Raw genomic sequence first — 12,526 nt, 5'->3', positions numbered from 1 at the left:
TACATATCAGTATGACAATACAACACCCACTGTCCTTAGACCCTCACATCGTACAAGGAAAAACTTCCGAAGAAAACCCACAGTTTAAAGGGAACATGGGAGAAACCTCAGGGAGAGCAACAGAGGAGGGATCCCTCTCCCAGGACGGACAGACGTGCAATAGATGCCGTGTGTAAATTGAAAAGATAATACATTTGCAACATAGGTAGTCCAAATGTTTGGAAATGCATGTGTGTATAATGGGAAGATGATATAAGATACTATATGTATGCATGTAGTACCACCCTTGCTAGCGATTCCCTCTCTAGTTTAGCATACTCAGCTTCGTTGTCCCTGGCCATAGAATCACGATTTTATGGGGCCGGAAAAACTGGGGGGAAATACACACTAGCCGGTACTACGCTATATGGAAAGGCCACCAAAAACTGGCCTGGCCTGGACGTTAAAACGGGGCTAGCCGCTGCAATGGAAATGCGCTATAACATACCTTATTCTTACTCCGAGCACTACTTCTGCTCCTCCGTCGCTTCACACTTGCAGAGGGAGATTTCTCTACTGGCCGAACTGGTGTCCTGGTCGGTGATGACACCAGAAAGACCGATGGTACTGCATCTCCATTGAGTAATGGTTGTTCTTTAAATCCCATGTTATGTTTTATCATACTCTCAGAGTAGTCGTCCGGAAATGTGAAATGTTCGCTGCATACATGAGCCTGTAAATCTCTCGGTTCGGGCCGGCCACATTTCGCTAGCCACTGCCTCCGAATGTACTTCTTATGCTTACCTTTTGGCAACAGATGGAACCGAGCATTCCGTGGATTGTTCCTATCCGAATTATGGCAATATTTCGCGATACAGTGAGGCATATTTGAAGAGAGAAACTACAGTAAATAACATGGAGATCAACGTGTCTTCGAAAACCAAACGCATGGATTACGTCACGTCACCGTGGTAAATTTGGTTTTATATTGGACGTTGGATATTCGACACATTCGAAAAATCTATTTAACACTGGCTTCGATGGGCGATTTTTTGTCAAACCAACTTCGATGTGTTAATACAAGGCCCGCCTATATATCACAAAGCTTTTTTTTTCAAAAAACCCACCTTTTGATTTTATACTATTTTTTTTTTGTTAAAAAATCCTATAAATCTATTATGCGGCTTGGCCTTTTCACCTACCCATGTCAAAACACATCTGATGAACTCAGCTAACTGCCCTACACTTAACACAAAGCTTTTTTTTCTTCAAAAAACCCACCTTTTGATTTTATACTATTTTTTTAATGTTAAAAAATGCTATAAATCTATTATGCGGCTTGGCCTTTTCACCTACACATGTCATAACACATCCGATGAACAAAGAAAAGTACCCTCTGCATGAGAAAAAGCAAACACTCTGATTGTTAAAATGTTCCTCATCATCAAAATTGATAACAGTTATTTGTTTTTGTCTTTTTGACCATGTTGCAATATAGGACATATTCAGTGTTTTCAACTGTCAGTTAAAAATATCCTCTTGCCTACTATTTCTGAAGTCCTTATATTATATGGAAGCGATTTAGTAATATCCGAATTATTGTCGTCCTGAGGTGCCTTTCTGTTGGCCTATCCTTGAAAATGCTTAAATAATAATTTAAAAAAGTAACTTTCATTACTATTGCCTGTGTCAACCTTTGGTTGTTTTATGTGAAGATGTATATTTAGCTATTGTAAGTCATTTAAAGAATTCCATGTAGCCTAATCACCTTAAAAAATGTTAAGATGAAAAGGCCAAGCCGCATAATAGATTTATAGCATTTTTTAACATTAAAAAAATAGTATAAAATCAAAAGGTGGGTTTTTTGAAAAAAAAAAGCTTTGTGTTAAGTGTAGGGCAGTTAGCTGAGTTCATCAGATGTGTTTTGACATGGGTAGGTGAAAAGGTCAAGCCGCATAATAGATTTATAGCATTGTTTAACACAAAAAAAATAGTATATAATCAAAAGGTGGGTTTTTTGAAAAAAAAAGCTTTGTGTTATATAGGCGTGCCTTGTATTAACACATCGAAGTTGGTTTGACAAAAAATCGTCCATCGAAGCCAGTGTTAAATAGATTTTTTCGAATGTGTCGAATATCCAACGTCCAATATAAAACCAAATTGACCACGGTCGTCACGTCCGGGAAATGGCGGCGCCCACAGTGTTGATGTTATTTCGGTATATAATCAGTGTAAAATCACTGATAATGTCATCGGATTAAAAAAAAAAAAAGAGAGAGACTGGCAGAGACTGGTCTGTTTTATCGGATGATAATTTTTAAAAAATGAGTGTCATGAGCATACCATTCCTTTAATAGAAGCTTAGGTGATTTCGACCTGTTGTTCTATGACATAACATTTGTCAGTAATCCCCCACTCTTTATTGTCCTAAGCTTCTATGTGTCTTTAAAACGGCGGTTTCTAACACAAACTAAATGCTAACATTAGCGGACTCTTTTTTTAGCAGCAGCAAAATTCCAAAATCCAATCGATAAATTGCAATGCTTTTTGTCAAGGGAGCCCTTCTGTTGCTAGCTTACGAGTCTACAAAAACAAATAATCACAGCTTCACTCTATTGTAGATATAATGAGAAAATGGCTTTGCTTTAACACTTTCCCGAGCAGGTTCAAGTTTCACGCCCGTCTGATTGTGTGTTCAGGATGACGTTGTTTTGTCGTGTCTGCGGTTTGATTCTGTCCCTGCTGCTTCCAGTGCTGTGCTCGGGTTTTGTCAGTGTGTTGTCATGTCTCTGTGCATCTCTGTGTGTACCTTTGTATTATATGTGCTTTAACATTGTCTCCGTGTCAGTACCTGTTTCTGTGGTGAAGGTGGTGGTGTATTGTCCCGGTCTCTATATCTCTCCTCCCATCTCCTCTCTTCTCTCCTTCTCCGAAAGCAGCTCCACATGTGTTTGTGTGTTTGTGTCCTCTCTCTCCACCTTCCTCTGTGTATGTCTCTCTCTCTCTTCCAGGCCAGTCGTGGTGCTGTCTGCAATCACAACGGCTAGCTAATGTAAAGATATTAGGCTAATGACTAGAGAGCTTCATAGACTGAATTCGGCCTCCTCTGCTTTGCTAGTTCTGTTTGACCCCGGTGTCTTGCCGTACTTGGCATGATGACATAATGCACCGCCGCTCTGCATCACGGCTTCACTCATTCGAGCCTTGTTTTTCTATTGCATCGCTGTTTGGGCTGTTTTTGTATTATTTGGTAAAGGATGTTTTGGTTTTTAGTGCATTTTGCTGTAGAACATGGCTAAGAGCAGGCTGAACATCTTCAGGTTTCAGGGGCGGTTTAATTCATGGCTGTGGGGATTTGTTCCAGGTACAGTATGGCCCTGATGTGGCTGCTTATTAGCAGAGGGTGGTACCTGGAGATGTTCATCTGTGCTGTTAGTTTAACACAGATACTAATTATCTCTTTCTCCTTTGGTTTGTTTCTCTCTCCACAAATTATTTCCTACTGTCATTCCTTCCTTCTCTTCTTGCTGCTATTTCCTCTCTCCCTTTCCTCTGTTTCCTTCTTTTCTTTTGTCTCCCTCGTGTCTCAGGTGTGCCTGACGCTGACCGCTAAGCGTATGGCTCGTAAGAACTGCCTGGTGAAGAACCTGGAGGCTGTGGAGACTCTGGGCTCCACCTCTACCATCTGCTCCGACAAGACGGGCACCCTGACTCAGAACAGGATGACGGTGGCCCACATGTGGTTCGACAACACCATCCATGAGGCTGACACCACCGAGGACCAATCTGGTGAGATGTCCCTCTCCCTCTTGTCTTCACGCAGCATGCCTTAAAACATCCTACAAATATTAAAGGTCCCATGTCATGGCCATTTCCACTGATCATAATTCCATTGTTGAGGTCTACTGGAATAGATTTATACTGTGCAAGTTTCCAAACTCACATTGGTTTCACATACAGCATCTCTGTATAGTATGTGTATTCAGCAGTATTCACTCTCTCCACTAAACGGCTCATTGCAGCTCTTGCCCCCCCCTCCCTGTGAGCCCAGTGTGCTCCGATTGGTCGGGACGTTGTGAATCACGCTGAACTCCGTGGAGGTGTGATTTCCTTGTTTAGCGATACACAGCGAAACACAGCCAAACTCACCCTGAGCACACACAAAGTCACAGCCGAAGTAAAAACAATAAGTGTGGCTTGATATTGAGTAAGAAAAAGGTTGATAAACGCTGTGGGTCTGCAGAGAGAATTTCGCCGCGATCCCAACTGTCTGTTATCAGCCTCAGGGAGGAGAAATCAGCTGAGCTGCCTGAGCTGCGTGTGTGTGTGAGGAAGTCCGTGGATTGGTCAATTTGGACCAATCAGCGGGGGCTTAACGTAACGCCTCCGCGGACGTAACGTAACGGCTCCACGGATTGGTCCATTTCGTTCCGGGGACGACATGACATCATGATGTACCCGGAAGAATGAAATGGACAGTGACGTATCTCCAACGAGTCGTTTTGGGGAGGTTTGTGTTAGAGTTTTACTCCCTACAGGGTGTACTTTGAGGGTTTTGACTCTGCACACCATTTACATGCATACAAACCTTCATAACACACAAGGGGACGGGTGATAACCGGAAAAGCATGACATGGGACCTTTAAGAAACTCCAGCATCAAAAATAAAAATCTGGCATGCAATAAAGGCTTGTAAAAATATATGTTGGTTAGAAACCCCTACCACTCTTACCACCAATGAAATCATCAAATTAAATGGTATCTGCATTTTAAAACCTTAAAGTAGAATAACAGAAGAATCTTTTTTTCAAAACAAAAACAACTAACAGCAAGCTTATGTGAATGAGATGCAGCTGTCTATAATTGTCTCATTCTCTAGGCTCCTCCTTCGACAAAAGCTCCGCAACATGGGTGTCTTTGGCCCGCATAGCCGCTCTGTGCAACCGTGCTGTGTTCAAGGCTGCCCAGGACACTCTTCCCATCCTGAAGCGCGATGTAGCCGGCGACGCCTCCGAGTCCGCCCTGCTGAAGTGTATCGAGCTGTCCTGCGGCTCCGTCAAGGCCATGAGGGAGAAGAACAAGAAGGAGGCCGAGATCCCCTTCAACTCCACCAACAAGTACCAGGTTTGTCCCCTTTTTCAACTAACAAACAATGCAGACCTACAAAGTGTTGGAGTGAACAGGTTAACACATTACATTTTTCTGATGCTCAATCTGTTCCCATCAGCTCTCAATTCATGAAACTGAAGAGGGAAACGAAAACAGCTACCTGTTGGTGATGAAGGGAGCACCAGAGAGGATACTCGACCGCAGCTCCCACATCATGGTGCAGGGCAAGGAGCAGCCCATGGACGAGGAGATGAAAGAGGCTTTCCAGAACGCCTACCAGGAACTGGGAGGACTGGGAGAGAGAGTATTGGGTAAGGATGATAGAAGATTAACTAAGGTCATGATTTAGAACTCAGCAACTCCTGTATTTGAGCTATGGTATCTTCCTTTTTGTAATTCATGTGTTTGTACTTCAGGATTCTGCCACGTGTTCCTGCCAGAGGACAAGTATCCAAAAGGTTTTGCCTTTGACACGGATGAAGTCAACTTCGAGACGGACAACCTTTGCTTCGTGGGCCTCATGTCCATGATCGACCCTCCCCGTGCAGCCGTGCCTGACGCCGTGGGCAAATGCCGCTCGGCTGGCATCAAGGTGGGTACATTTCAAGTGTGGCATTTAAAGGCCCAGACAAAAGAAGAACCGAGCACCCCCCGGTGTGCGAGGGCTGGGGATGACTGTCACACACATTTTTAAGGCAATTTCGTATCATTTGTTATCAATAGTATTCTTTTCAATCCTATTTCCTCTTTCTTTCATTATTATTCTCATTCCATTCCCTCTATTTTACTTTTCATCTCTTAACTTGTTTGTAACTTTTGTCTATTTCTCCTTCCCTGTCATCACCTGCCAGTTTAACTTCTTCTTCCTGCTTTATTTCAGGTTATCATGGTGACTGGTGACCACCCAATCACAGCTAAGGCCATTGCTAAGGGTGTGGGCATCATCTCGGAGGGCAACGAGACAGTGGAAGACATTGCAGCACGCCTCAACATTCCTGTCAGCCAGGTCAACCCACGGTAAGACAAACTCAATGTAAGATTAGCCTCCCCTGCATAGCCATATACAGGATGGAATGGGACATTCACAATAATTTGTATACAGTAAACGCTCGATGTAGGCTCATACATTGCATCAATGTTATGTCAGTAGCTTGTCGTTAAACAAGTGTTTCCTTTATCTGTGTCATGTAGAGATGCGAAGGCCTGTGTGATCCACGGCACAGATCTGAAAGACCTCAGTCAGGACCAGATGGACGACATTTTGAGGAACCACACAGAGATCGTGTTTGCCAGAACCTCCCCACAGCAGAAACTCATCATTGTAGAAGGCTGCCAGAGACTGGTATATTAACTTGATGTACACACACACACACACACACACACACACACACACACACACACACACACACACACACACACACACACACACACACACACACTCATATACATGTACACAGGGGGGTAAAAGTGCACCTGCAAACAAATGCATTTAATGAAAAGAATGACAGCATGGTAATTGTGCATCCTGAATGGGAAGGAAAGCTCTAAATCGTGTGTCCTCTTCTCTGTCAGGGTCAGTGGTGTAAAGTAACTAAGTAAGTTTACTCAAGTACTGTACTTAATTAAAAAATGTTGTTACTTGTACTTTACTTGAGTTGTACTTCTACTCCATTACAATTCAGAGGGAAATTGTGTACTTTTACTCCACTATATTTATTTAATATCTTTAGTTACTTGCAGATTTGAATAATGATATGAAATATAATCAACTCTTAAATCAGACTTTAGTTATCCTGGAGTAAAACTCACAATAAACCCTGCAGTATACAAAGTAATACAAATTAGCTGCACCTTTACCAGTAGTGATAAACACATCAATGCATTACTTATTATAATCAAAACACATCATATATATTAAACTAAAATGGGCCAATCTGCACAATGAGTACTTTAAGTATATGTTGATGCTAATACATTTGTTCTTTTACTTGAGTAACATTTTGATTGCAGGACTTTCACTTTACAGAGTACTCCTACACTCGGGTACTTCTACTTTTACCTAAGTATAAGACCTAAGTACTGTACTTCTTTCACCTCTGAAAGGGTGCCATCGTGGCTGTGACAGGTGACGGTGTGAACGACTCCCCTGCCCTGAAGAAGGCTGACATCGGGGTTGCCATGGGAATCTCCGGCTCGGACGTGTCCAAACAGGCAGCCGACATGATCCTGCTGGACGACAACTTCGCCTCCATCGTCACTGGAGTGGAAGAAGGTGAGGGACGATGCGTTCAGGGACAGTGGGAGCAAGAAAAACTGCCATGATGAAAGTTACCCAAATGGTAGAATCGAGGTAGAACTGCAAGGATTCGATTTGTGTCTTTCTTTGAACGACTTAACGATAAGTTGCCATCTATTTATTATTTATTAAATGTTAGGAAAAAAATGTAACCTCTTAAATATAGACATTTCCTGCTTTTCTCTGCTTCATATCATTAAAGTGAACATGTTTAGGCAAGGCATTTAAAGAAATCCCCTTGAACATTCAGAAACTGGGATCGACATTTTTCATTACCTTCTGACATTTTATAGACCCGCGATTAATTAAATGAAAAATGGTCAGGTGTCATTGCCAAATTTGAGCTAAAATGTTTTTAGTGCTTTAGCACTGGATATGTCCATCGCGCGCATGCGCAGCTCGAGTACCAATAACAACAAAGTCACCTGTGACCCACGTGACACCGGCTACATCAGCCGGTGTCGACAGAGGATCTGTTCCTTTTCATCTTCTCGCTGCGCGAGAGTACCTTGGCTACATTTTTTGTAGCCTACAGCGTTCGTTCGTTCGGAACATTTGTTAAGGATTCTCTGCAAACAGCTGGCTGCGTGTAGCTTCGCGACTCATCCAGTCGGGGCCGCGGGATTACCCGTCCTCCAGGAGCTGCGGCTGGCTGCGCAGAGACTTCGTTCGGACAGGTTGGTGTCGGCTTGGTTGGCGACGGCAGTGTTTCTACTCCCTCTCCCAGCCTAGTTGTCCTGATTTCTGTCTGTTTGCTGAGTCTTTTGGTGACGGAGGTGTTTTCGCTCCCTCTCCCAGGAGTATTGCTGTGCTTTTGTACTGTTTTGGCCGCGGCGCTGGGCCAAACTTCATTAGCATTGAGCTAAACCTCATTAGCATTGAGCTAAACTTCATTAGCATTGAGCTAAACTTCATTAGCATTGAGCTAAACTTCATTGGCATTGAGCTGTACTGGCTAGTTAGCAGTAGCAGCTGCAGCCACTCGGCTGACGCCGGGTTGAGCACCGGAGTTTCCCGTGCCGTTCTTTTTTCTTTAGCTACAGCTGGCATTCGCCTTTGATTTAACGCTAAAGTTGCCGTGTTTATCCTGTTAAACAAGTAGCTGGTGAAGTCTGTGTTCCCACACCCGCTCCCGGTTACGCTGCATCTGGCGTTCGTCTTCAGTTTAACCAGTGAAGGCAGTGTTTGCGCCCCCGCTCCTGGTAGGCGCTAAACGGCCTGGTTTTTTCCGTTAAGCAGGTAGCTGGTGAAGGCTGTGTTCCCGCACCCGCTCCCGGTTACGCTGCGTCTGGCATTCGTCTGTAAATTAACCAGTGAAGGCAGTGTTCTCGCCCCCGCTCCTGGTAGACGCTAAACTGCCTTGTGTTTTCTGTTTAGCAGGTAGCTGGTGAAGGCTGTGTTCCCGCACCCGCTCCCGGTTACGCTGCATCAGGCATTCGTCTGTAAATTAACCAGTGAAGGCAGTGTTCTCGCCCCCGCTCCTGGTAGACGCTAACTGCCTTGTGTTTTGGTTTAAGCAGGTAGCTGGTGAAGGCTGCGTTCCCGCACCCGCTCCCGGTTACGCTGCATCTGGCACTCGCCTCGAGCTCAGCCAGTGAAGGGCAGGTAGCTGGTGAAGGCTGTGTTCCCGCACCCGCTCCCGGCTTCTCTGCATCTGGCTACCTACAGAATGGCTCATTCATGTAGTGCCTGTATGGCTTCTCTCGAGCCCGAGGACGGCCACGACCGTTGCCCCTCTTGCCTCGGCCTCGAGCATCTAAGGGAAGCTCTCACAGTAGGGGCCTGCATGAACTGTAGCTGCATGCCCCGGGCACTCAGAGTGGCTAGAATCACTGAGGTGGAACGTCTGGCGGCAGCCAACGGACACCTCTCTTGGTCACATCCTCCCCCAGATCAGTTCGACCGTCCCTGGCGACTTGAGGGAGCGATGGCCATGGGTGCACCCCCCAATAAGAGGACTAGGAACAGGCTGTCCTCTAAAGTGGATCAGCTAGCTACCGACATGGACACGATGAAGTCGCTCCTCGTGGCCCTTCAGCCGGGGCCCGGTATAGGGGCTGCTAGCGGGCCGCCTGCCCCTCCTTCGGTTGCTGCCCCTCCTTCGGTTGCCGCCCCTCCTTCGGTTGCCGCACCTCTGTATGAGGATGCCTTGTCGCTAGCGGCTTCGGCTAACCTCTTCAATGAAGAGACGGAGGACGAGGTCCCGCTCGAGGAGTTTTCCCTCTCCTCTGCTCAGGGGTCTCTGCAGGACGGGGAGGACGGCTCCATGGCGGCCATCATTCGTACAGCCTTGGCGCACCTGCAGATTCCGGTTCCGCAGGCCAACTTGGCTCCGGCTAGTGCCTTCTTCAGGCGTAACCCAGCCCGTGTCCCCCTCACCGTTCCTCCTTCAGAGGAGTACCTGAGGGAGCTCCAGGCATGCTGGAGGCACACCAGGGCCTTTAGCCGCACTGGTTCCGATGCCCGGACCTTGGCTGCCATGCAGGACCCGGCGAGGGTGGGGCTGGGTGGCATGCCACCCATTGAGCCTGCCATCGCCTCCCTGATTCTGGCTCCTGACGAGGCTTTAAGGCCTGAGGTCAGGTGCCCTCAGCCTCAGTGCAGGGTCACGGATGGGCTGCTCTGTAGGGCCTACGACGCAGCGGCACGCATGGGTCGTATCGGGAACTCCCTCTCCCATCTAATGCTGGCCGTCTCCGCCTCGCTGCAGCAGGCTCCGGCCGAGCCTTCTTTGCTGGGCCTCAGCGATGCATCACTGCAGGCCTTTGCCCTAATGACTAGGGAATTGGGACGAGTTATGTCTTTTCTGGTACAGACTCGTCGCCAGGTTTGGCTGGCCCAGTCACCACTAACGGAGACATGTAGGAGAGTCCTACGTAGCGTGCCAGTCGAGCCAGGGGAGCTGTTTGGGTCAGCTGCCCTGGAGACACTGGAGCGCGCTGCTCAAGCGAGGCAGACCAGGCAGCAGCTCTCGGGTCTTCGCAGTCCCACGGCCGCTCCCGGCAGGCCCAGGGGCCGCTCTAGCAGCCGCGCTCAGCCACCGGCTTACTGGGGTGGTCGGCAGAGTTCCCAGCGGCCCACTCAACCGGCCAATGACTTTCGTGCCCCAGGTCGCCTGGCTTCCAGGCGGCCTCGCGCTTCAGAGCCTTACCGGCGCCCCCCGAGGGGCTCCAGGGGCCGGGGGGCTAGGCCCTGAAGTCCCGGGGCCGGTCGTCGGCTGTTTTTCCCAGCAGCAGCTCAGCTACTGGGCTGCCTGTATTTCCGACCCCTGGGTGGTTTCCACACTAACCCAGGGCTACGAGTTGCAGTTCCGACGCCGGCCCCTAGCCTTCGGCCGGGTCAGAATGACAGTTGTCAAGGACCCGGCGAAGGCCTTAGCGCTAGCCCAAGAGTTGTCCGTCCTCTTGGCCAAAGGCGCAATCGAGCCAGTGGACCCCCTGCGTCAGGGCGGGGGGTTCTACTCGGCGTACTTTCTTGTGAGCAAGAAAGTTGGCGGATTCCGTCCAGTTCTGGACCTCAGAGGAATCAACAGATTCCTGAGGGTACTACCCTTCCATATGCTAACCACAGCAGACACCCTTTGTGTTGTCACACAGGGGGAGTGGTTCACAACCGTGGACTTGAGGGACGCCTACTTCCACGTGCCAATTGCATCCCATCACCGGAAGTTCTTGAGGTTCGCCTTTCAGGGTCGACATTATCAGTTTCGGGTGCTTCCCTTTGGTCTCTCCCTCTCCCCAAGGGTGTTCACCAGGGTTGTTGCGGCAGCGCTCGCTCCCCTGCAGGCACAGGGCATGAAGGTCCTGCCATACCTGGACGACTGGCTGGTTTGCGCGCCGTCCCGGGCCCAAGGGGCCCAGGATACGGCGCGCCTCTCATCCCACGTTGCCCGGTTGGGCCTGACAGTGAACACCGGGAAGAGTTGCCTGGACCCTTCCCAGCAGGTCACTTATCTGGGGATGGTCCTAGATTCGGTCACCATGAGGGCCTACTTGACACCTCGTCGTGTGGACGACATTTCCCACCATCTTCGCATCTTCAGACTAGGCAAGAGGGTGCCTTACATACAGTTCCTCCGGCTCTTAGGCTGACTGACAGCTGCCTCAGCCGTCGTGCCCTTGGGCCTGTTGTCACTGCGCCCCATGCAGAGGTGGCTGAACAGCCGTCACTTGGACGCCAAGCGGCACAGGCACAAGAGGGTCAGGGTGTCTCAGCGGTGCCTCCACTCTTTGTCCCGCTGGAGGGACAGGGCCTATCTCCTGAGGGGTGTGCCCATGGGCACCATCCCATCCCGCCGGGAGACTGTCACTGTGGATGCGTGTCTCTCGGGGTGGGGTGCGGTGTGGCAGGGCAGGACCGTGCAGGGTCAGTGGTCTGCCCAGGAAGGTGCACGCCATATCAATGTGCTGGAGCTTCGAGCGGTGTTGCTCGCACTCATGCACTTTTTACCCCAACTGGCGGGCAGGCATGTGCTCGTTCGTTCGGGCAACATGTCCGCAGTTGCCCAAATCAATCACCACGGGGGCGCCAGGTCCGCACAGCTGCTCCGCGTTTCGCAGAGCCTCTTGCCTTGGGCGCTCCCCCGCCTCACCAGTCTGCGGGCAGTTTTTCTGCCAGGGGACCGGAATCAGGTCGCAGATTTCCTCTCACGGCGCAAGCCTCCACCGGGGGAGTGGAGGCTTCACCCGGAGGTGGTGGAGATAATTTGGAGCCTCTTCGGCAGGGTCGAGGTGGACCTCTTTGCCTCGGAAGAGTCGAGGCACTGCCCCCTCTGGTTCTCCTGGTCGGAGGTGACCAGCCCATTGGGTCAGGATGCCCTGGCGCACGACTGGCCGGACACTCTCCTGTATGCCTTCCCGCCGTTGCCTCTGATACTTCAGACGCTTCAGAGGGTCCTTACCCAGGGGCACAGGCTCCTTCTAGTCGCCCCCCGCTGGCCGGGGAGAGTCTGGTTCCCACTGCTACGCAGTCTCTGCGGCAGCCCACCGTGGCGTCTCCCCGACAGGAAGGACCTTCTGTCACAGCTCAAGGGTCGGATCTGGCATCCCGACCCTCGCCGCCTTCAGCTCTGGGTTTGGCCTCTGCAGGGCCCAACCCACTGTTGAGCGGTGTCACGGCATCTGTCAGGGAAACTATCCTGAA

The 12,526-nt window shown here is 49.2% G+C and overlaps 1 protein-coding gene across 1 annotated transcript in view; it reads left to right on the top strand.

Annotated features, from left to right (window-relative positions):
- The window catches only part of atp1a3a (ATPase Na+/K+ transporting subunit alpha 3a), a 39,827-nt gene that overhangs the window by 17,371 nt on the left and 9,930 nt on the right, over window positions 1-12,526 (top strand). The window contains exons 11-17 of the mRNA XM_034094248.2: window positions 3,570-3,768; window positions 4,859-5,103; window positions 5,207-5,399; window positions 5,505-5,680; window positions 5,969-6,105; window positions 6,280-6,430; window positions 7,192-7,360. Of these exons, the coding sequence (XP_033950139.1) occupies window positions 3,570-3,768; window positions 4,859-5,103; window positions 5,207-5,399; window positions 5,505-5,680; window positions 5,969-6,105; window positions 6,280-6,430; window positions 7,192-7,360 (1,270 nt within the window). The remainder of the gene's footprint in view (window positions 1-3,569; window positions 3,769-4,858; window positions 5,104-5,206; window positions 5,400-5,504; window positions 5,681-5,968; window positions 6,106-6,279; window positions 6,431-7,191; window positions 7,361-12,526) is intronic.

The sequence above is a fragment of the Pseudochaenichthys georgianus genome, chromosome 11 (assembly GCF_902827115.2).
Source record: "Pseudochaenichthys georgianus chromosome 11, fPseGeo1.2, whole genome shotgun sequence".
NCBI classification, from domain to species: Eukaryota; Metazoa; Chordata; class Actinopteri; order Perciformes; family Channichthyidae; genus Pseudochaenichthys; species Pseudochaenichthys georgianus.
This window is presented reverse-complemented; position numbering and strand designations above follow the sequence as displayed.